Source organism: Cervus elaphus, chromosome X, assembly GCF_910594005.1.
Source record: "Cervus elaphus chromosome X, mCerEla1.1, whole genome shotgun sequence".
Classification (NCBI taxonomy): domain Eukaryota; kingdom Metazoa; phylum Chordata; class Mammalia; order Artiodactyla; family Cervidae; genus Cervus; species Cervus elaphus.
The window spans coordinates 52,661,131-52,683,333 of record NC_057848.1 but is presented as its reverse complement, the minus strand read 5'-3'; the positions used below and the strand labels follow the sequence as shown (position 1 = coordinate 52,683,333).

Genomic DNA, 22,203 nt, shown 5'->3' with positions numbered 1-22,203 from the left:
CACTTCAGGTATAGTCAGAAAACAACTCCTTCAGGTCATGGGGAATAAAGTTCAATGCACATCAATTTGAACATGTCCTATTTATTTCTGTATATCATTTTTAGCTGGCTCTTTCAAGTACAGATCATTAACCTTTACTTCCTAAGATAAGACAAAAACAAGTAGAACAGAACATCTAGACGGGATTCCTGTCTGCATGTTCTGCAAGGGCACACTTCAACTTAGGCAAGAAGTTCAGATGGTAGGAGACCATGTAAAATGAATGTTCTAGTCAACAGAGTGTTGAAGGGTTTTCTAAAGAATTTTCCAAACGATGAGGAGACCACCAGCACCAGACTGAAGGAGAATTTTCTTTGCTGATGATTCAGAGGTCCTTCAGGAGTCTCCAGGCCTTGGGGCAGGTGGTGTAGGAAACAGGAGACTGCATTTCTTTTTGAAAAAACTTTTTTATGTCTTTTTTTTAGGTCACATTGGTTTATAACACTGTATAAGTTTCACACACTTAACATCATATTCCTACTTCTATATACACTCCAGAGACTATTCTGATTCTTGGCCATACCCTGAAAGGGGCTGTTTTGAACTCACCCCTGATTTTAGTTTTGCCAATCAATGGTTTCTTCCTCAGGAAGATGGAACGCAAGAAAAGAAAGAGCCAGGATATTTGCTTTCCAGAGAAACAGACATTTACTAACTCATTACAGGCAGTTGCCAAGGGCTGCTTCAAGGTTCCTGACCCTGTAACTTTATTCCCTGCCCTCTGCATCTGTCAGTGGGCCCCGTGAACTCTTCAACTTATATAGGAAGGGGCGGTGCCTGTCTGCCAGTGAGTCACCTGCGAGACAGAAGTTCCAGGAGGGCGGGGACCACATCTAACCTATTTGTAATACAAACAATATCAATAGCAGCCACCAACACTTCCTGAGCACTTATCTGCCAGGCACTGTTCTAAGCATCAACACATATCACTTCATTTAATAATTTTTTAACAACAGCTTTGTTGACATAATTTATCGAGATATATCATATACTTGTAATGTTTGTCATTCAACTGTTTTTAGTATAGTCACAAACAAGTGTAAGGATCATCACTATCTAGTTCCAAAAGTTCTTTCCTCACCCCAAATGGAAACCCTGGACTCATTAAGCCGTCTCCAGGTCCTCGTTCTCTCCACCCTTAGGCAACCACTCATCTATGTCCTGTCTCTATCAATTTGCCCATTCTGGCCAGTATACATCATCACTGGGTGAGAAAAACCCACCCAACTCTATCCCCAGGGTTCTTAACCTGGAGTCCATGGGTGAGCTCTGGGGCGTGGGTTGGGTCTTTGAGCCCCTTGAAATTATCAGCAACATTATGAGGTCATGTTTCTGAGGATAGGGTCTGCAGCTCTCATTAGCTTCTCAAAGTGCTCTATGGTCCAACAACAACAAAACTAAGAACTTCTGCACAGACAAATTCAAGGTGCTCTAGCTAGAAATCTGTTCAACATCCAATTTGAAGACTTGTTGACATAACCTCAAATTGCTCCATATCTTTAATAAGCCTTATCCTCAACTGCTTCTAGAATCTCCTTGATAGTGGCCTTCAGATACTTTTTAGAGGAACACTGGATTCAGGTCAAGTCCTCTTAGCCCCGCTGTCTGCCTAGAACCCTGCCATCCTCCTTAGCCTATTAAGAACCCAGATCCAGATGCCTTGGACATCAAATCTCCAAGGGGCTGAAACCCAAAGCTGCCACCCCAAGCATTAGGGGGATAGGAAACTGGTGGATGAGCCCAGAAGCTGAATTGGCTCTGGCCCCACAAAACTCCAAGCTAATCCTAAGCAGGTTTACCCAGTGGTGCAGGGAGCAACCCTGTCAAGGGCCCCTTCCCTCCCTGGGTCCCAAATTCTCAAAGCCATTAGTTATCTTGGAAAAGGAAGAATGGCTATGCAGCAAAGGGCCTGTTATTAATTTCTCTCCCTGTATCGTATCGTACTCTTCTGCTTTCCATCCTCATCTGGGACAATGGCTTCCTCAGCTACAGGGATCATTTCCCACATCCTACAAAATGCAAACTCCGCCCCCACCACACTAAAACATCCTATATGGAGAATGTGCCTTGGTTAAGGGTCATGATTCACTTTGCACAAGCCTTGCAATCACTTTGCTTCACAGACCTACTCAAGAACACTGCCTGAGGTTGACGTCTGCAGGACAAAGCAGACCACTGGTGTCTTGGCCCTGCCCTCAAACTCAGCCCAGCACTCACCTTGGGTCCATGGGAACTTCGGACCAGGACCTTGGCTTGTGGCTGCTGTTCCTCACCATCCTTCTCTTTGCCACATTTCATTTTCTTGGGCGGCGGCGATTCGGACGCACCATCGCTCACCACAGAGTCTGGCTGCCATTTGTTCTTACAAGCAAAGACACCTACACTCTCCTGTTTCACTCGAGCCTGCCCGGCCTTACTCCGCGCTTCCGCTTGGCCCCTCGGGGTAGCTGCTGGGAGGCCATCGGCCCGGAAGCAGGTGGCTAAGTTGAAGACCACATCACCATCCACCTTCTCCATCTTCACCCGGCCCAGGTCCACCTGGCTTCCAAGCTGTGGAAGCTCTGTGCTAGAGGCCCTGGCGCCGCTGGGAACCACGTCCAGGATGAGCTCCTTGGGGCGGCTGTCATGAGGTAGCAAAGGCAGCTCGGGCATCTTGTGCAGGTTCTGGGGGGTGGCCAGGACCAGCTCGTGGGACATGTAGGTGGCCAGCACTTGGTTCTTAGGCTTCGTGTCTCCGGCCAGCTTCAGGCCACAAGCCCCCTGGGGGCCTTCCAGCTTAGGAGTGCTGTCGGGGCAGAGGTGGCTCTCCGGTTCCCCAGGCCCCTGAGTCACTCGCAGGTCCCCACTACTAGGCTGCACAGACAGCGCCAGGGTCCCTGTCTGAGGGCTGAGAGTCAGGAGGACAGGGTTCACTTGTTCCTCGTAAGGCTTGGCAGCAATGCGGCAGGTTTTGTTCTTTGCGCCCGTGTCCTGCTCGGGAGCAAAGGGGCCCCCAGGCCGTGGCGGCTGCCCCTCAGGAAGCCCATGCATGGCCTCACTGGGGCCGAGGGATGGCACACCAGAAAACTCAGAAACGACGCTGGTGGGCCTGATGGGCACCCCCTGGCTGGGGGTCAGCTGCCCAGCACTGGAGATGCCGATGGAAAGCAGAGACGCCTGGTGGTACGGTGACCAGCCAACAGGTAGGACCTGGGTGCTGGTGGGTTTCCCGTTGACTGAACACCGTGGGTAAATGTTTGCCGGCCCTGTGGGCTTCCAGAGTGAGAGCTCCTTGCTTTGGCACCCTGGCAGCCCAGGGGCGATGCGGGCAGGGGTGTAACGTTTGACTGTGCTTGGCGGTCCCTCAGTCCCAGCCTGGCTGCTCTTCTTGCCACAGGGGGCACCAGTGCTCTTGGGCTCGCCCTGATCGATGATGGAGATGGGTTCCTGCTTGGGGAGATGGCGGGGGTCTCGGGTGAGGCCCAAGTTGGGGTCTTTGTTCAGCAGGAGGGAGGCGGGCACCGGGTTGGCCACGCCCACATAGGTGCCCGGAATGGTGCTAATGAGTGCAGTGGAGTTCTTCACCCAGGTACTCGGGTCCCCGTTCCTCACAATCTCGGGGAAGATGACAAAGGGTGAGGAAGTGGAGCCGAGGCATGAGGTGACACTGCTGCCAGCAGCTTGGGTCGTGCGCTGAGACCTAGACAGGACGGTGGAGAGCAGGGCCTTGCTGCTGGTGTGCACGGGGGTCAACACGGGCATGGGCGGCGTCTTGCGCTGGTTCGGCAATGGGAGCTTCTGTCTGTTGGACTTGGAGGAGAGGTCGAGGGGCATCTCGCTGCACTCAGATGGAGAGGCCATCTCTCGCTCCAGCTGTGGAGGTGACTTGAGGGGAGAGAAGGTGACAGAAGTCCCTTCTGTTTGCTGCTCCACGCTGCCTGGCATCTTGGTGGGATGCGGCGGGGCTGAGCTCCCGCTGGGGGTTGGCAGCAGAGGCTGTGGTGGTGGAAGCACCTTGGCAGGAGCAGTGGACAGGGATGTGTCTGCCAAAGGCCCGGGGACCCCATCGGGCGCAGGCTGGGTGCTGGTGCTGCCCGATGGGGAAGCACACGGGAGCCTGTTCACCTCCAGAGACACCAGCTTGGACTCTGATGTCAGGGGCCGGGCCACAGAGAATGCATACGGGTAAGACCGCAGCTCTGGGGAGGCCAGCACCCCGGGAAGACACCTGTCCTGCAGGTAGGATGGCAGGACGGGGAGTGTAAGCGTGGAGGAGACTCCCAGGGTGGTTGGCAGTGTAGCCACGCTGAGTGGCTGCCCACAGCTCGGAGGCGGGATGTATACCAGCGGCTGGCTTGGGGTCAGCACTGTCCCCGGCTGAAAGGACAGGGGGACTTTTTGCATAGCTGGTGCCTGAGCTGCAGGGAAACACACTCGACTCAAACTGAAGGAGGCCGGGATGGGGGCCGAGGTGGGAATGGCAGTAGGTGTGGCAGGCGGCATGGGCGTGGGGGCTGGAGTGAAGATCGGGGCAGGGGTGGGTGCAGGCACTGGCGTGGGAGCAAAGGCAGGGATGAGGGTGGGGGTAGAAGGCGGCCCGGAGGACGGGGTCGGGGTGGGCATCGGCACCGCTGGAGGGGCAGGAGCTGCTGGAGGGGTGGACGCTGGCATGGGCGCCAGAACTGGAGTGGGGACGGGCGCAAGGACCAGGGTCGGAGCCGAAGGGGGCACGGGAGCTTGGATTAGAGCCAAGGGAGGAGCCGAAACTGGGACTGAGAGCGGGGCTGGGGCTGGAGCCGACATGGGGACGGGGCCCGACGGGGGCGCAGAAGCGGGCACCGGCACCAGGACCGAGGCTGAGACTGAAAGGGGGTTCGAGTCGGAAATGAGCGTGGGTACTGAGGGTGGTGCAGGGGCCAGAGCCGGGACTGGCGCCAAGGGAGGGGAAGGAGCCGGGGCGGGAGCGGCAACCTGAACGGGGACGAGCCCGGAGTGGGGGACCGGGGCAGGGACTGACAGGGGCACCTGGAATGGGTCTGGAACAGATGGGGGGACGGAGGCCGAGCTGGGTGCTGGCGGGCAGATGGGGGCCGGCAATGGACTGAAGTTAGTGGTCACCAGAGGGAGGGTGCCCTCCACAGGGACGCCAGTTCCCAGAGTTGCCAGAATGAAAGTATTCTTCTCCCCGACGCCATGCCGCGAGTCCAGAGCCTTGGCCCCAGCTGGCGAGCAGTCCACCTGTTTGCTCATTTGGCTGCTAAGGGGAGTCCAGGAGCAGTCAGCAGTGTCGTTGCCAGCCTCGGGGCCGTCAGGAGCAGAAAGCTTGAGCCCGTCTCCTGGGCTGCTCAGGGACACCAAGGGGCCCCCTGCCTCAGCCACACTCCCAGTATAGTCCATCTGGGGCTGGGCGTCGTCAGGCCTGTCTTCTGACTTGGGCCCGAGTTTTTCTGTTGCACTGCCATCTGGGTCTGCCCCCCGGGCATTACTGCCACTTCCAACTGTCGTGAGCTCCACCTGCAATGACAAAGTTGAAAGCCTGTCTTAACTAGCTCTCTGTAGGTCGTGCAAGGCTCCTGAGGCCTGGGAGGGGCAACTGCTGGTCCTCTTTGCAACTTGGCAGAAGCAAAGCACAGCGGGCTGATTTCTGTGTCACATGCAGCAACTCCTGGGAAGCACCCTGGTCCTGCCTGGCCCCGTTCGGGGAGGGCAGGCTGGCCACCATGCCTGGGCGGTTCAGCTCCACCCTTTGGCAGGTGGCATGTGGCTCCGCATGGCCCCTTACCTTGGAAAAACTGCTGACACAAAACTCCTGAGATCCAAAGCGCTGGCAGTCACCTGTCGTGGACTCCTCATCAGAAAGAGGTGCTCTTCTAGCATGAGAGACACAACCAGAAAAAGGACGTGAGGCCAAGCCTCCAGGCCACCACCACCTGCCCCAGAACACCCCCTTGCCTGCCTGCGTTCACAGAAATCCTTCTGATCTCGCTTCCCTTGTTGGCTTGGGGGAGATCACAATAAACTTGAGGCGGGGTGGGTCCAGGCTGCAAATCAGAGCCTCCATGCTCAACTTTTCAAGTTCCTACAAAGGAAAAGTCCTGATCTGACCAGACTCCCCTCTCTGGGCTGTGTGTCCAGTTTTCTAGGGCTCTCACCAGCGGTGTGGAGGACCCCAGCACCTCTGCCTTGTTCCTAGAGCTGGTCCATCAAGGTGACTGTGCAGAAAGTATTGAGCAGTGCCAAGAGGGGAGAGATGTAACTCACAGGAAATCTCCAAAGGCACACAAACTGCTTTTCTCACAAACGTGGTCTTATTTGAAGTCTGTAAAGAAAGCTGGCTGCAGGCATCATAAGGGTAACCCTTTCCTGAAACAAATAACCACCTCCATTGTGGTTCTAAATCCAACTCTCACCTGTCCACCTGACAGACTTGCCTACAGCAGATGCACGTTTATTAGCATACATAATGACACTGATTCGAGGCAGGTCACTGGGTGTCAAGGGGCATTTCAAGGGCATGACTTCTTTCCCTCTAGGATACTGGTGAGCTCAGGCCAGCACCCTCCTTCCTACCTTTCTGCTCTTGCTTGCGTCCCATTCCCCACCAGCTCCCCTCTCTCCCCTTGGCCTCCCAGCATCACTGCATTTTCTCTCAGCCCAAAGGGAAGGAAGCCTTCAAGGCCACAGACCCCACATTCAAGCTGGTATACTGCAGAGGGAAATGCTCAAGGCCAGAGCACTGGTTCCCAAAGGAGGAAAACTCTACTATACTCCCACCTTCTAAAAAGTCTTCTCTAAAATTTGGGTAAGAATCTTAGAAAATGGGATTTGCTCAGACGTGCCTGACTCTTCGCAACCCCATGGACTGCAGCATGCCAGGCTTCCCTGTCCTTCACCATCTCCCGGAGTTTGCTCAAACTCATGCCCGTTGAGTCAGTGATGCCATCCAACCACTTCATAGAAAATGGTATATCCTGACCCCCTCCCCCGAAAAAAGGTCAGCTTGGGAGGGTGATGTTGGAGAGAGGATAAAGCCCAGGGGAAACTTGGTGTCTGAAGTACAGAATGTGCCTCTGTTGCCCTAAGGAAGACACTGGTGGGGCAGGGGTGGGTGCGAGTGGGTGAGTGGAAGGCTGAGGTGCAACAACAGAGCTCTAGCACAAGCACTACAATACAGCTCCTAGGGTGCAAACACAGGAATGCTCTGTGCACCTCCAGGGAGCTAGACTGCCTTGGGGTTTGCCATCCTCCTATTTCAGAGCCTCTTTCTGAGCTCTGCCACAGCCAGGGAAGAAGCAAGCACCTGCCTCACCAGCCAGCTTAACCAAAGGGCAGTCAGGGTGTCCCCACCCAAGCCCCACAAGAACTCCTTCCCTTGCACTGGAACAGGGAACCACTGACACACCCCCAAACTGCACCTGGGGCAAGAGGAGCAAAAAAGGCAAGGGGGTCATCACAGGCCTCTCCCCATCTTTTCAGGGCTGCAGAAGGGACTAACTGAGGGGAAAGGCTTGTTCCCTTTAAAAGGCAGCTAGGCTGGCAGAAGTGGGAGGGTTTCACTGCTTGCAACGGACTGCTGGTGACAAATAGCAAGGATCAAAAGGAGAAACAGGGCTGGAGACACAGTCGGGGGTCTCAAGGAAGGCAAGGAAGGGGGAGCCTGAGGGAAAGGGAAAACGTGCTTGGACATCAACCCCTGAGAGCCCAGAAAAGCAAGCCCAACCCCCAGCCTTGGGCCAGGGGTGAAGCAGGGTTCCAGGGCTGGTTCTGCGAGGACGATGGTGGTGAGGGAAAAGAAGCAGCAGGGACCCCCCGCTTGGACAACCCCTCATAAGGTATCGCAGAGAGGACACACTATTTCCATGTCCCCCCTGCTGATGATACAGAGGGGAGCTAAGCTGCATACTCGGTCCTGCTTGCTCGGCTTTCACCCTATATAAAGTCACCCTGAAAGTAGAAACCCTGCCTTCAAAGACAGCTACCAGAGAAGTGCAGAGCCACTGGCCCAGAGAGTCTCGAGGTGGCTGCAGAAACAGTGATCCTGGCTACTCCAGCCATACCTACACCTGAGCCAGCTGCCAAGGCTCTGGGAAAATGACCCACGGCCACGTTTCAAGCCTTATGAGGAGTGTGTAAAGCCAAGCAAATGTTAAACTGCTCCATTGACAGAAGAATGTGGGACAGGGGAGGGGGTTCAAGGGAAGAGCCAGGTCAACAGAGCAAGATTAGGAGGGTGCAGGTGGTAGGGAGAAGAAAACGGGAGTCGAAGCAGGCTTCAATCAGGACTGAAAATTGATCCCACCGTTTCTTCCCAACAGAGATGACCCTAGGCTGTTATGCTCAAGGCTTTGTTGAACTTAAACCAGAACCAGTCATAACCTTTCAGGGCTGTCTGCCTAATTATTAAGGGCTAGCACCAGTGTCAAACCAGACCTTTTTCAGTTCCTGTTGGGCCTTAACTACATGGCACATATCTCGCTCCTTGGATCCCAGCTCCTGCAGACTTTCCCTGCCTCAAATCCCATCACACCCCAAGACTGCCTTTATTCCAGCCAAAGTCCCCCCCACACACACACGGTGTGACAAACACCAGCCCTCACCTGAAACTCCTACTCATCCCTCAAGCCCTGGCTCAAATGTCACTGCCTCTGGGAAGCCTTCCCTTCTTACCCCAGGAAGTTTTTGATTCTTGCATCTAGACTCCCACTGAACATGCCACTCGACAGCACTTACCACCAATGTCCCATGACAAATGGTTTGCTCTGAATGAGTTTAACAAATGTTTGGTGAATGAAGTCATGAATGGGTACAAGAAAGGAAGCAAGCAAGCAAACAAACAGAGGGATTTAGCTGGAGGCTGGTCTAGAGTCAGTCACCTAAGGCCAGAAGAAAGCCCCTGTCCCCTGTTTCTATAGTCCCCAACTATATCTGATGGAGCTGGGTGGGCTTCTCAAACCTAACTTTAAGAATTAACCCCCATATGCAGCTTTACACTCCAAATAGCTAAATTCTACAGGTGGTAAAGGGTTGATGAGGAAGATGGTTTTAAATAAGGTGAGATCACCTTTTGGAAATTAGCTGTAGCATGGCCTAGGCTGGAGCAGGAAGGCAACAATAATGGGTAGACGAGGTCAAAAGTGACAACACTTAAAAGGTCATCCTAACCACGTGGCATATTTGGTAACCAAACATCCCAAGAAAGGTCCATAAGAAGTGAAAATCAAGTTTGGTTCCAATTCATGGTCCTTTTTCAGTGGGGATTTAGAATGGACAGTAAACCCAAGTAACTTGTCCATTGATTTTTTGAAGGCTCTAGTCCAGATCTCTACATCAAAGTCTCATCTGCTTATAACTAGTTGCCAATGAATACTCACACAAATATCACCACTCTGCCTTCCCCACATCATCACTTAGTTATTATCTAAGGACACACCTCATATGCAAAGGAAAATATCTTCTTGCACAGATCCTAGAAGAATTTTGTCTTATTTTCCTTGAACTTGACTTTTATATTCTAAAATTAAATTCCTTTTAAGTCCATCTCTAACTCATTCCTCTGTGTAGAGAGCATTAAACCATCAAACACTAATGGCTTCAAAAAAAATAAAAAGGTCTATTCTCCTAACCTGAACCTCAGACAAGTACACACTTCTCCAGTTAAGAGCAGAAGAAGGAAGATAGCCATCCCTTTTCCTTTCAAAATTACCCACACCCCCTCCACGCACACACACCCATGCACACACCTCCAAGATTTCCCCAAGGAAATGCCAGATCTTGAATCCAATGAAAAGTCATATTGTTCTGTGTTCTAGGTGATTGATTTGACCTATTTGGATTTCAAGTCAATATATTGAAACCAGCTAGCATGGGGGAGCCATACCTTCTCTACAAATGGGAGAGGCATTGCAACCAACACACATGCTCTTTGGCCAAGAGTCCGGAAAAGTCAAATGTAGAATCTGAAGGCCATTTTGAGTGCTCTTCATATGGGGTATGATCAGAAATGGCACAGCTTGGTCAACCCAGTATTTTGGTGAACAGAAAATTGAAAATGCACACAGATCCAGCAGGCATCACCAACTTTCAGTTTCCTATGAAAACTACGTTAAGCAGTCTGATCGTCCTTTGATACTTTATAAGTATCTCACTGCAAATCATCACTAGCCTCGTGAGGCCAGAAAGTGCTGATCACCAGAATATCCACTAACCATTCCCAGTGTAAAGCTGAATGATAAAACTGTCTTTCTTCCAGGCTTAGATCAAGGACCAAAAATATCTTATATGTATCCTTGAGCACAGAACATGGATGCAGCAAATAAAAACTGCAATTGCCTGAGCATCCCTTTATTCCACAATCTGACAGTTCTTAATGAGTAGACAAATACTAGCTGGCAAAAGGTCATCTGTTGGCCTCCTCACTTTCATCTGAACAGGGACAGCACAGCAGAGCAGGCCACTCTCACCACCCCAGCCCCAGCCCACCTCAGGAAAATCAGAAACAACTAACAGTCTCCTTCCCAGGGTTCCTCCTCTGGCCCTCTCATAGCTACCCTGCTGGGGAGCAGGGACAGCTCACCGGAAGTCGGCCACAGCCACCTTCCCAGCCTCCTCACCTCTCCTCGTTGATGCCACACATGCGAATCCGCTCAGAACTGGTCCAGTTGTGCACGCCGCTGTAGAGCGGTGCTGTAGAGATCATGACAGCCACTCACCACCAGCTAGGACCTGCTGCGGCCACTCCCCCTAGGGAAAAAGAACCCCCAAAAATCAAAACTTGTAACACAGACGGTGCTTTAACCACCTTTTACGCAAAAACACTGAAACAAATAAAGGTAATTAGAGTGCCAAAACATTAAAGCCATCTCTCTCACAAGCCTGACTGCTGTGGAAAATTAAGGTCCAAATGGGGACGAGGGAGCACCAGCTTTCCAGGAATCCATAGGTTTCAGGATGGAGATGAGGATGCTGTTAATCACCTAGAGTGATTTTTAAATTATCTGAAAGACAGATATGCATGAGTGTTCGAGGAAATTCAATCTATTTCAGACAAGTGAGATGACAGTATATTTTTCTACACACATTTAGCCTAACCAACTACAATTAGAGGGTCATTCCCATATACGAACAGTGCATTGAAAGACTACTGGGGAATCTTTTTCTCGTCAACTCTCTAATCCATGAGTACTGAAGTATTTGAGTGACATTGCCAATTTAAGCTCTCCAGAGGAAGCACATGCTTGCTTTATAAGCCCTTCAAAACTATTCTAATTTCAAGGTAGGAATCATATAGATATAATGCATATACCTAAGCAGGTTTAAAGCACCCTTCAAATCAGATAACATACTCCTTGTGCTCTGACCACAAACATGCAGATGAAAAACAATGCTCCATTAAGAATTGCACATGTCTGTCCTTGTCTCTCCTATCAGTCTCTCATCCCTATGACCTACCACCCCCTTCACCAGCCAGTGTTGGGCTCTCACTACTGATAACCAGTGCAAAGCCAATTCACCTTCCAGAGAAATCAAGGCATCAAGAGAAAGATGTTTATCCAATGAGCTTGTCTTGAGACCTTCAAATTCGAGTTAACTTATTAGCTAAAAGCCTTATTCATCAAAGCTCTACTGAACAAAACCCTATGGTGATCAGAATTTTATGCTGTTCTCCACTGTACAAAGAAGTAAATCATAGTAAAATATAGCTACCTCGGGGATTTGTTTCATTTATCCTTTATATGGGCTTCCCTAGTGGCTCAAATGGTAAAGAACCTGCCCGCAATGCAGGAGATCCAGCTTTGAACCCTGGGTCAGGAAGACAGCCTGGAGAAAGGAATGGCTACCCACTCCAGTATTCTTGCCTGGAGAATTCCATGGACAGAGGAGCCTGGCAGGCTACAGTCCATGGGATCACAAAGTCAGACATGACTGAGCAACTAACACAGAAATAACACATCTTTTATACAACTTTTGGAGATTGTCCATATTCAACATATCATCACTTATTTATCCAAAAAAATTTTTTCAAGCACCTACTATGTGCCACCACTGTACAAGGTACCAAGGATTCAACAATTAACAAAAAAGACAAGAAACCCCCGTGTTCATGGAGTTTATATTCTAGTGGGATGAGATAGCCAATAAACATGTTAAATGACTATGTTACAGGATGTTAGAAGGTGATAGAACACAGGCTAAGGGACAAGGCAATAGTGGGGGGCAAGGAGCAGAATGGGCTACAATTTATAAGTGGGTGATGAGAGTAGGCCTTGCTGAGGAGACATTTAAACATCCTGAAGGAAGCAAAGATGCGAGCCACGTGAACATCTGGGGAAGTGCATTCCACAGAGGGAACCACCTTGCACAGGTCCTTAAGGCAGGAGGTGCCTGCTAAGATCAGAAAAGAGCCCAGAGGCTGCAGGGCTGATGCAGAGGGAGAAGACAAAGGAGAGTCAGTGAGAGGAGAGCAGGGCCGCATCCTCTCCTTGGACATCCCCCTCCTCCTGTCCCTGTCACATAGGAGAGCGTAGGACACTGCTGCTTCACCCCTTCCTTTATACTTGCCCCTCGTCTGGCTTTACAGACCCTGCGCCTGTGGGCTTCTCTCCTGCCACCCCAGAAACCTGGCCCTCATCTTGCTAAGTCTCTCCTCACCTCTGCCATGTTCTCCCACCCCTTCCCCTTCCCTCCCTCTCTCTTCCTACCTGCCTCCTCTCTCTCCCTTCCCCCTCCCCTCTCAATCCCACTCTCCCATTTCTCTCTCTTCCTCCTCAACATGCCCCTTCCCCCATTATTCTCCGGGCTGTCTCTCTCTCTTCCCCTCTCCTTGGCTTCTCTTCTCTCTCCTTCAGTGTTCTCCCCTTCCCCCGCATCTCCTGCCCCAGTCCTTTCCCTCCTTTATCTCACCTTCCTTATTTCCCCTTTCTCCCTCCCCATTGCCTATCCTCTCCTCTCCTTTTAGTCCTTCAGCCTCAGCCTTCAGTCTCCCGCTCTGTCCTCCTGTCTTCCCTGCCTCTCCAGCTCAAGTCCTCCCAGTTTCTGGCTCTCCCCAACGCCCCCTCGCCCTGCCTCCTTGTGTGTGTGTGTGTGTGTGTGTGTGTGTGTGTGTGTGTGTGTGTGTGTGTGTGTGTGTGTGTGTGTGTGTGTGTGTGTGTGTGTGTGTGTGTGTGTGTGTGTGCGCGCGCGCACGCACACGCCCCACCCCTCCTTCTCTCTTAGCTGAAGACCTCCCAGTTTCCACTCACCCCTTGGGCACTGATGATGCCCAAATCTGTATCTCTAGCCCTGACCTCTCTCCTTAGACCCAGACCAGAATTTCCAGCTGCCAGCCACTTGCTGTTAATTAGATGTCCACCAAGCCCCTCAAACTCAATGTGTCTCAAACCGAACTCATTATCTGTTACCAAGAACCTGCTCCCTACCCTCCATGCCCAGCGTGTTTCCTATCTTAGTTAAGAGCACCACTATCCCCCAGCCTGGAAATTTCTGTGTTCAGCTCCTCTCCCACACTACCCACATCCAATCAGGAGTCAAGCCTTAGTAACACCATCTCTGTCCTCTCCTTCCAGCCCTCTCGCCCCTGCCCCTGATGTGGTCCCTCATCATCCCTCACCCAGAATATTGCAGTAGCCTCTTAACTGGTCTCTCTGTCTCTAATCTCTTGATTCTACAATCAATTCATCTTCTAAAGCACCAGTTCGATCACATTGCCCCCTCCATCTGCCAGAGCTTTCAACAGCTTTCCTCTGTCTTCAGAATCAAGCCCACATTTCTTAGCACAGCCTTCAGGGTCTTCCATGACCTGGCCTTTAGCCTCCTGTCTGGCCACATCCTGCGCCCTCACCACTCGATTCCTGACCCTTCCCTGAACAGACCATCCAGTTCCAGGCTGGTTCCTTACCCTGAAATGGCCTCTCCTGTGTCCCCTCTTCCCCTCTGTCCCCTGTCAAAGCCTAGCTTGAATGTCACCATGTCATCTCTCCACCCCACCCCACCCCCGCTCCGTCCTTGGCCAGTTAACTCCTCCCTGTCTGGTCCTCCCTAAACATTTCATTCCCATACCTACCACAGCACAGATTCTTAGTCCCTCTGCTGTGTGATTAACTGGGCATATGGCACAGGTGTCTTTCCCCCACTCCCAGACAATCAGCTACTTAAGGTAAGAAATACCTTCTTTTCTGTCTCTGGTTCTTCTGCAATGTCTTATGCATAGTAAGTACTTAGTAAATTCGTGTTACGTGGAAGTGAATCTTGGGTGAGAATTTAGGTGGTGACCCTGAGAAACTATAAAAGGCAAAAGAAGCCCCCCAGAAAAAGTACTCACCATGCCTATTTCTTAGAAACTGTACTTTAACAAAAAAGCTCTGCCTTATCTACAGCACACCCTTCCAAGCTGCCTGATTCTAGCCCTGTTCATTGTCTCTGAGCTCTTTTGCACCTCTGTAAATTGCAGGTAACTGATGGATATGCAAACTCTGTCTTGTCCCATGCAGTTTGGATTGACTTCCCTCCCCACTGTGGAAAAACCAGTTTTGCCTCCATTTGCAATTCAATTCCTTTACTCCATATAAAATTGTGCTTTGGGGACCTTTTTCTTTGAACCGACTATAAACATCTGTCTGGTTCCCTTGTTGATTAATGAGTAAAATAAAATCTTTAACACGTGCTCATTCTTAAATCTGTAACAGACTCATGATTTTACCTTTCCGTGAAAATTATCTTTAACATTTCTAAAACAGTTACATGGATTCACACATAATTTTAGGGAGATTTCAGCAAGGGGTAAGACACCTCAGTTCACTAGGATCCCACTCCCTAAACATCCTGGTTAATCAAGTTTTGACTGTTTCTTAGAGTATCTTGGAATATCCTACTTTAAGGAATAACAGCTCAGTCTGTTGGCTGATCATCTTTTTTCATCTTTTTTCTCTGTGAGGCATTAGAAGACTCAGGCAACGGAACAGGCCATTCTTGGCACAGGACAAATTTTTAACATGAATTTTAACGCACGTTTTAGTGGCTACCTGAATTTTGTAGGCAGCGGATATGTAAGTCACCAAGGCTTTTTCACCCTTAGGTTAATTTTTCTTCTGTTTAGAGGCGATTAGTAGTTTGTAGGACCTGGGACAGAAATCAAAGGAGAGAATCCTAGCATTTGGAAACAGAACAAAGTATAGAATATCATTACCTAGATAAGGGAGTTTTTAGACGGCCCCAAGACCCCAAATAACAACAAGAAAACCAAGTAAAAACCAAAATAATTAGCATAAAATACATATTTTATGACTACCTAGAGGGCAAACCTGATCCTAGAGACCGCCACTTGCGCAAGATCCTGAAGATAGAGCATCAGCTTAAATCTCGGCCTCCCACTCCTCTATTATGACTTTGTCAGAGCAGCGCCCCTTCCTGTGTGCCGCTTCCTGTGTGAAGGCCTGTGCTGCTAATTAATAGTAGCCTTTGCAGGGGTGGGGAGGGGAGGGGAAGGGTGGAAAGTGCAGTCAAGAGAGCATCAAGCTAAATGGTCTACACAAGAAGGGCAGGGAGTAAGCAAAGGTCACTTCTAAAGAGGTACCGATGGTGTCAATGCCCACATGGGACAGGAGGAGTCAGGATGGACCACGCACACCAATATTTTTCAAGGTGCTGGTTCAAAATACAGATTCATAGGTTCCAGCCCTGAAGATTCTGATCCAGGAGGCCGAGGGTTCTGTTCTAAGTCCAATCAAGTTAATAACCACTCAACGGTACACAACTTCTCAGGAGAGGTGAGCACAAAGGGAAAATCTTACAGACATGTCACCCTTGGCAGGCTCCACTGGTGTGCACACTTGGGGCCCAGCTTGCTTTCACTCATAGTGCCGGCACTCATGTGTGGTGTACAATTCTCCATCGGCCTCTCACTCCTTCTCTGATGGCAACCATCACATCAAAGGTGAAAAGCGAAGTTCCTGAAAGGAACTTGGGAGAAACCTGGTAATCTCAAGTGACCCAGGAAGCACAGGCACAAGGATACGAAATACCTCAAAGGATTTTACCAGATGTCACAACCATGTAATTGTTAAGAAATGAACAGCTGCAGGGCTGCAGAATCAAATGCAGCAGGACCACAGCAAGCTGTCCCCACTTTGGCGGGGGGGGGGGGGGGACTCAAAAGGCACATCCAACTTGTGGTGAGAACAAAGAAGAACACATGCTCCACCAACCTGAAGTGCTAAGTGGTGCTGAAAAAATTAAGAAAAAGTCTAGATTTAGCAGGCGCACGTGCACATAAGTAGAAGGCCTGACCAAGATCCAAGGGATTGAATCCAACAAGCGGGCAGCAGAAAGCAGGTAGCCAGTCAGGATCACCACACTATGAAACAGGGAAAATCAAAGAGAAAATGGATAATGGGAGAGCAATGACCTTAACATGGTGAGAATAGCAGCTAAGTTTAGGGCGAGCAGGGAGTAGAAGAAAAACCGTAATGAAGTAGAATGCTTTCCCCAAAAAAAATCCAAAAGGAAGAAAGAAAAACAAAATCCTCGAAGACAAGTGAAGGTATAAACGGCATAAAAGAGAAGCCCATAGCAAATAACAACCAAAAAGGAAAAAAATGAAATAGGGGAACCTGAAATATTTCACCATCGTGGGCCAAACTGAAACACTGTGGGGAAGCACTGAAGACAGACATTTTAGAAAAGTTTAGAGAGAATATCTTCTCAAAAGGGGAAGAACATCAAATTGTAGCCCAAGTTAGGGCTGGGAGAGTTGGTAATACAGGACAGTCAGCACTAAAATCTCCAAGATCCTACAGATTGGGTAGAATTTTTTGGTTCGGTTTTGAAAGGAAGATGCCAAAACAAGGAGATTTCACAACAACTACAAGCAAAAGCATGGTCACCCTGCATAGGAGGAAGAGGAGGACATGACAGGAGGTGACAAAGTATCTATCTGACATTTTTTAAAATGAAAGTAGACATTGTTAAAAACTTTTAGTTTCCACCCTTGAAAATGACCATACAGTGTGTTTGTGAGTCTAGTGGACAAGTTCTCCGGAATCATATGGCTCCTTCTGTGGTTGAAGACCCCTTACATGAAGAACAACTGCTGATGGCAACGCATGTGACACAACCAGGGCCCTTACACATAGCATGAAACCTGCCCACTTACTCCTGCTTGGACTCTACCATCAAGACAGTAAATTAGAAACTCAAGATTAAGAAGGCCTCAGTTAAACTAAATCTGGTAGTACTCCCCCAGGACTCTTTTGGTTCACACTGCCTTGTGACCTGGAAGCAATTACAACCTTAAAAAAAAAAGAAAGAGCCGGAAAATATTCATCTTGAAGCCTGGCCCTGAATCTGTCCTCAAGAGGATAGGCGTGGCCAGCAGACAGTTAAAGAAGGAGGGTTGGGTCAGTGATGACTAATAAGTAAAGAAAATCAACTTTGGGACCTACTGCTCCAATAGAAATTCAGAACTCTGGGGAAAGTTCCCGAAAGACAGAGAGAGAGGTATTCACATTCTGATTTCACAGAAGTTAAGGCAAGGCCACCCCACTCCCCACTTTGGGAAAAGCGACATCTAAGATACCCGCCCCACCCACGCAAGGAGACCCAAGAGCTCATTGGCATTGGGATCCCAGGGAACATGAAAAGGCCATGACTTCCACACAATCACCGGAGTGCCTTTAGAGAGATGTCAAAATGTCTCAAAAGCATTGCTTTCAATAGGAAAGTTTACACATACCCAAGAAGGATAACTTCACCTCGCTTTAGATATGGAACTCCTACCATGGGTCTTACCCTCCTTGGCCCTCTGCCTTCTTTCATGTGTAGGACTAACATTCCTATTTCCCCCACTTAATATCTGAAACCTCACCCCCAATGAGGAAGTTCTTCCAACTTACATTCTTCTAATTTAATGATTCTCCATATAAGGATATTCTAAGATTCTCCTCCAGCTTTTCCCTCAAAATCTATATCCCCTCATCTTTCCCTACCATTAACCAAATACCACTCCTTGAAACTCAAGAGTCCCGTAAACATGCCCCAATCACTTTGCTTCCCTTCATGCAAAACAGGTTCCTCTACCACCATATACCACCACACACAAACATACACACAGATGAAATCAACTGAAAATAATCTGCTGGGAAATTGGAATGAGAAAGGGGTCCTTTGCCCTATTCATCCCCATCTTATATTCTCACATTTCCTAGTTACCCTGAGGTTTTGTTGTGTTGTTTTTTTTTTTTCTATCCAAAAAGTTCCACCAGTTCTACTCCAAGGCATCAGTCCTATAAGGGACATGGCATCCTGTTCTCAGATACATTCATTCCTGTGTTTACCGAGAAAGCTAAGGCATTGCCTGCAGACAGCTCTAGCAGAGGCACCTTCATAGACTCCTTAGGTACCTCTATGTTTGAAAACCTCACCTTATAAACATTTATGAGACTTGGATACAAAGGAAGGTTAACTATCTGCTAAATGCATAATAGCTTACTCACTCAAATGAATGTCATTACTTCCAAAGTAGTCACCTTGGGAGGCTAGACATTGATCTCAAAGGAGTGACCAGGGCTTGAGGTCTTGATCTTGGTCTTCGACATCCGCAGCTGGTTGAATTCAGGGATGCGAAACTCATGTTGCTGTGGAAATTTCTTTCTACTCTGCCATTTTGCATCAGCGACTTGAGAATTGTGGGATCTGATTCCATTTTGACATCTGAGGAGGTTCCTGGAACCACTCACCTGCAGATACCAAGTGACGACTATGCTCTACTACCCAAAGCCTCAACTGTGGGGGAACAAACTTGGAGGGCATTTTCAGCCCCTACTTCTCAACCATCTGAGACATCTTACTCTTGTCCAGTTACTATGTCATCTGCAAAAGTTGAGAATAACACAAAAGCACTTGAATGGACCAAAGGTAATCAATTCCAGCAGTGAAGTAGGCAAAAGTAAAATATTTTAATCTCTCATGTACATTTTCATACCACCAGATCATTTTAGTTTTTCCACCCACTGCCAAGATATTTTTTCCCTATTATTCAAATAGTACTCACTTTTATTTCTTACTGTAAGGACATTATTTTACTCCATTTAAAGAAAATTTCTCACCTCATCATAGCTTTAAACTGGACCTAGGCTCTAGGAACAAGATTTTGAACAACTTCTAGATGTCACAGATATCCAAAAAACCTAAATATCAGGAAATTAATCAATCCTTTTCCAAATGCAAAACCACCTTAAAATGTCACCCTACGTAACTAGGGTCATCTTTTGAGCACCTCTCATTTCTACTAGATCAAAAAAAAAAATAAGAGCTGGCTTTCCTCAATTTGGTCTTCAGCAGGACCATGTGAATATTGCAGGTGTTTTTCACACTCCAAAGCTGAAGCAATGTAACCTGAGACTTCAATCCCTTTTGTGATGCTTTTGGGTCCTCCCTGCAATAAACTGTGACAGTGGCTCTCACAGGTTCTTCATTTCAGTGTACAGCATTCAAGATATGGAATTTTTCACTTAAAAGATTCCTCCTCACCAAGCTTTGGCCTTTCTTAAAAAAAAAAAGTCTCCTGGACCTCTTACACAAATATTTGGAGAGGCCATGTCAGCCTATTTTTTTTCCCTATTCTCTCACCCCAGACTATGGGCTTAACTCATTTTATAGACATTACTCATCCAAAGGTATACACATACATACACACATTCAGCTCACAGAATCTCAAACTCTCAATATTGGCTCAATCTGCTATTCATCTATAGAGTTTTCAAGGCTAGGAAGATTTTCTACCTCTTTTAATAGTTCCTCCCAATAGTGCCTAGCACGATACAAGGCAGGCAATATGTACTTGATAATTAAATACTTGCTAAACTATGGGTAAAAATGGAAATACCCACTACCCACTACCCCATACAGAAACCCTGTGTAAAAAGCATTGGACCTATGAATTTCTTTTACTTCCTGTGCTTCTCTCATAAACTTTCTCTTCTTTCTTCTCCTTACTTCCATGATAAAGAAATCACAGAAATAAAATAAAATTGGACTGGAGCAAAATAATAAAGTCAACTTCCAATTATCTGAGGGTGGTTTAGCCACAGCTAATTTTTAAACCCAGACGACTTATGGACTGCCTTCTGCCACTTATAGTACATGTGTGCTCAGGGAACAACTCATTTTAATATTTGCCTAAGCAGAATATAAATAGGAAGGTAAATCCGCTGGGGAGGGGGACAGGCAGAGAATAATAATGCATTTCCAAAGTCAAACAGAAATCATTAATTTGTTCACTGATCTACTGTTTCAAATTGGCCTGACACTCTCCCTATATTGGCATAGTTGATTGTTGGCATCAAAGTCCACTTTGGCTGCAGAGAGGGACTATAGTTTACAGCCCATCATTTTCCCTGCCCAGAACTTTGGTTTGGGGATACCTGAGCTATTTGAGACGCTAATCTCTCCCATTCAATCGCTGATGAACATCCTTGTCATAGAGCCATCCCAGACCCGGGCTCTATCTATCAGCTCTTGTAGAAATTCCAGATGTCAGAGACAGCTGGAAAGCCCAACAAGTCATAATTAAACACAGCAGCCCTTTTCAGAAAGCAATGGATTTTTAAAATGTCACCCTGGTAAACTACATTTGGGTCATTTTTAAACCATGGCCCAAAATGTGCCCTGAAGTTTCGACTGGATGTACACCCTTCAGTTCCTGCCCTGAAACACTGAGAGCCATGTTACAGCACAGCTGGTAAAGAAGCTGCCACTTCCACCTCAAAGGTGGATGCAACAATGCAGTAATGAGCCAAGCTATTTCTTCCTACCACATCGTAAATGCTAAATATGTACTAATACAACAGGAATATGGAGAAAGAGCACAGAGCATCAAGATATAAGAGGAGCACTCGGGAGCTATTGACAGTTTTCTTTCTGCCACCACATTTACCATAGCATAATAAAAAAAGATAATGTCATAGGACACAATTGAATAAGAAAAACTAGTTACACTATAATATGAGATTATACTACTAGATTATACTATAATACTAAATGCCATTATTGGGCACTTGCTATAGACCAGGTACTAGAGACCCATCATCTTGTGTAATCCTCACAGCCCTGTGAGGCTGGGATCATCATCTCCATTTTATAGATGAGAAAACTGAGGCTCGAGAAAGTTCCACACAACTAGGACAGAGAAGAATGAGGACTCTAACATAAGGCGGTATGTCTCCAAAGGTCTCCAGGTAATTCTGATGAAGGCTAACGTCTGAGAACCACTGGACCACACTAACTTGTGTGTCATACGACCAAGTCCTGCTGAGTAAAGCTTCGTCATGGTAAGATACCTAATCACCTCTCAGGTCAGGTATAGGGTGCATCCACTCATGCTGGGTTCAGGGTGGCATATAGAACATTTCTCTAGAGAACTTGGAAAAATGAAAACCTGCTTATTCTCCTTGTCCCTGGACACCAGCATTATAACAAAACTTAACTGTACCCTTAAATGGCACTAACACTAAGATTTCTAGGCATACCTTAGCAATGAGGTAACCAAATTTTGTTTCTTAGCAGACAGTCAAAGAAGCCTGAAACACAAATCTTTGCCTGCCCCTCAGTACTCTCGATTCTTCACGGACACTTAGCCTAAGGTCTTCTTAAAATCCAAATGAAGATGTATCTTGCGATGCACACTCTCACAAATAAGCTGAAAATTACCCTATTTTACAAACAATAAATCATCTCTCTTCAAATTCATCACAATTCATTGACCAGGGAGAATATGACCTTGACACGCAGCCTGCAGCCACTTTTTAAACAATGATCCACTTTTTAATGTTTTATGGGGAAAGGGTGGCTTCTGCTTTAAAAAAAAAAAAAAAGAGGGAACCAGAACAGCATATTTGAATTATGGGGATAGAAACAAAGTTAAATTTTACTCTTGACCAGAATTCAACTTCAGTTCACCAAAGAAAGTTTTCATCATAAAAGAGTGCTTTTAAGTTATGAACAGTAGGAAAGCATATGATTTAGAAAGAGAACAGGTTCTACGTTATTTTAAGGATGACCATTCAAAAACTGGCATTAATAAAGCCTAGTTTGTATGTGAGATTACATAAAATACTGTATAGCATCCTACTGGCCAAAAGGTAGATTACTTCTTATTACCTCCCTCTTTGGCCAGTCAGACGCTAAACCTTCTGG

At 47.9% G+C, this 22,203-nt stretch overlaps 1 protein-coding gene across 9 annotated transcripts in view; it reads right to left on the bottom strand.

Annotated features, from left to right (window-relative positions):
* BCORL1 (BCL6 corepressor like 1) overlaps nucleotides 1-22,203 on the bottom strand; it is a 61,060-nt gene that overhangs the window by 30,948 nt on the left and 7,909 nt on the right. For all 9 annotated transcript variants that reach the window (XM_043895974.1, XM_043895972.1, XM_043895965.1 and 6 more), the window contains 3 exons: nucleotides 10,629-10,758; nucleotides 5,801-5,888; nucleotides 2,257-5,532 (listed from right to left, as the gene is read on the bottom strand). In XM_043895974.1, coding sequence (XP_043751909.1) covers nucleotides 2,257-5,532; nucleotides 5,801-5,888; nucleotides 10,629-10,714 — 3,450 coding nt within the window. In that variant the 5' untranslated portion in view covers nucleotides 10,715-10,758. The remainder of the gene's footprint in view (nucleotides 1-2,256; nucleotides 5,533-5,800; nucleotides 5,889-10,628; nucleotides 10,759-22,203) is intronic.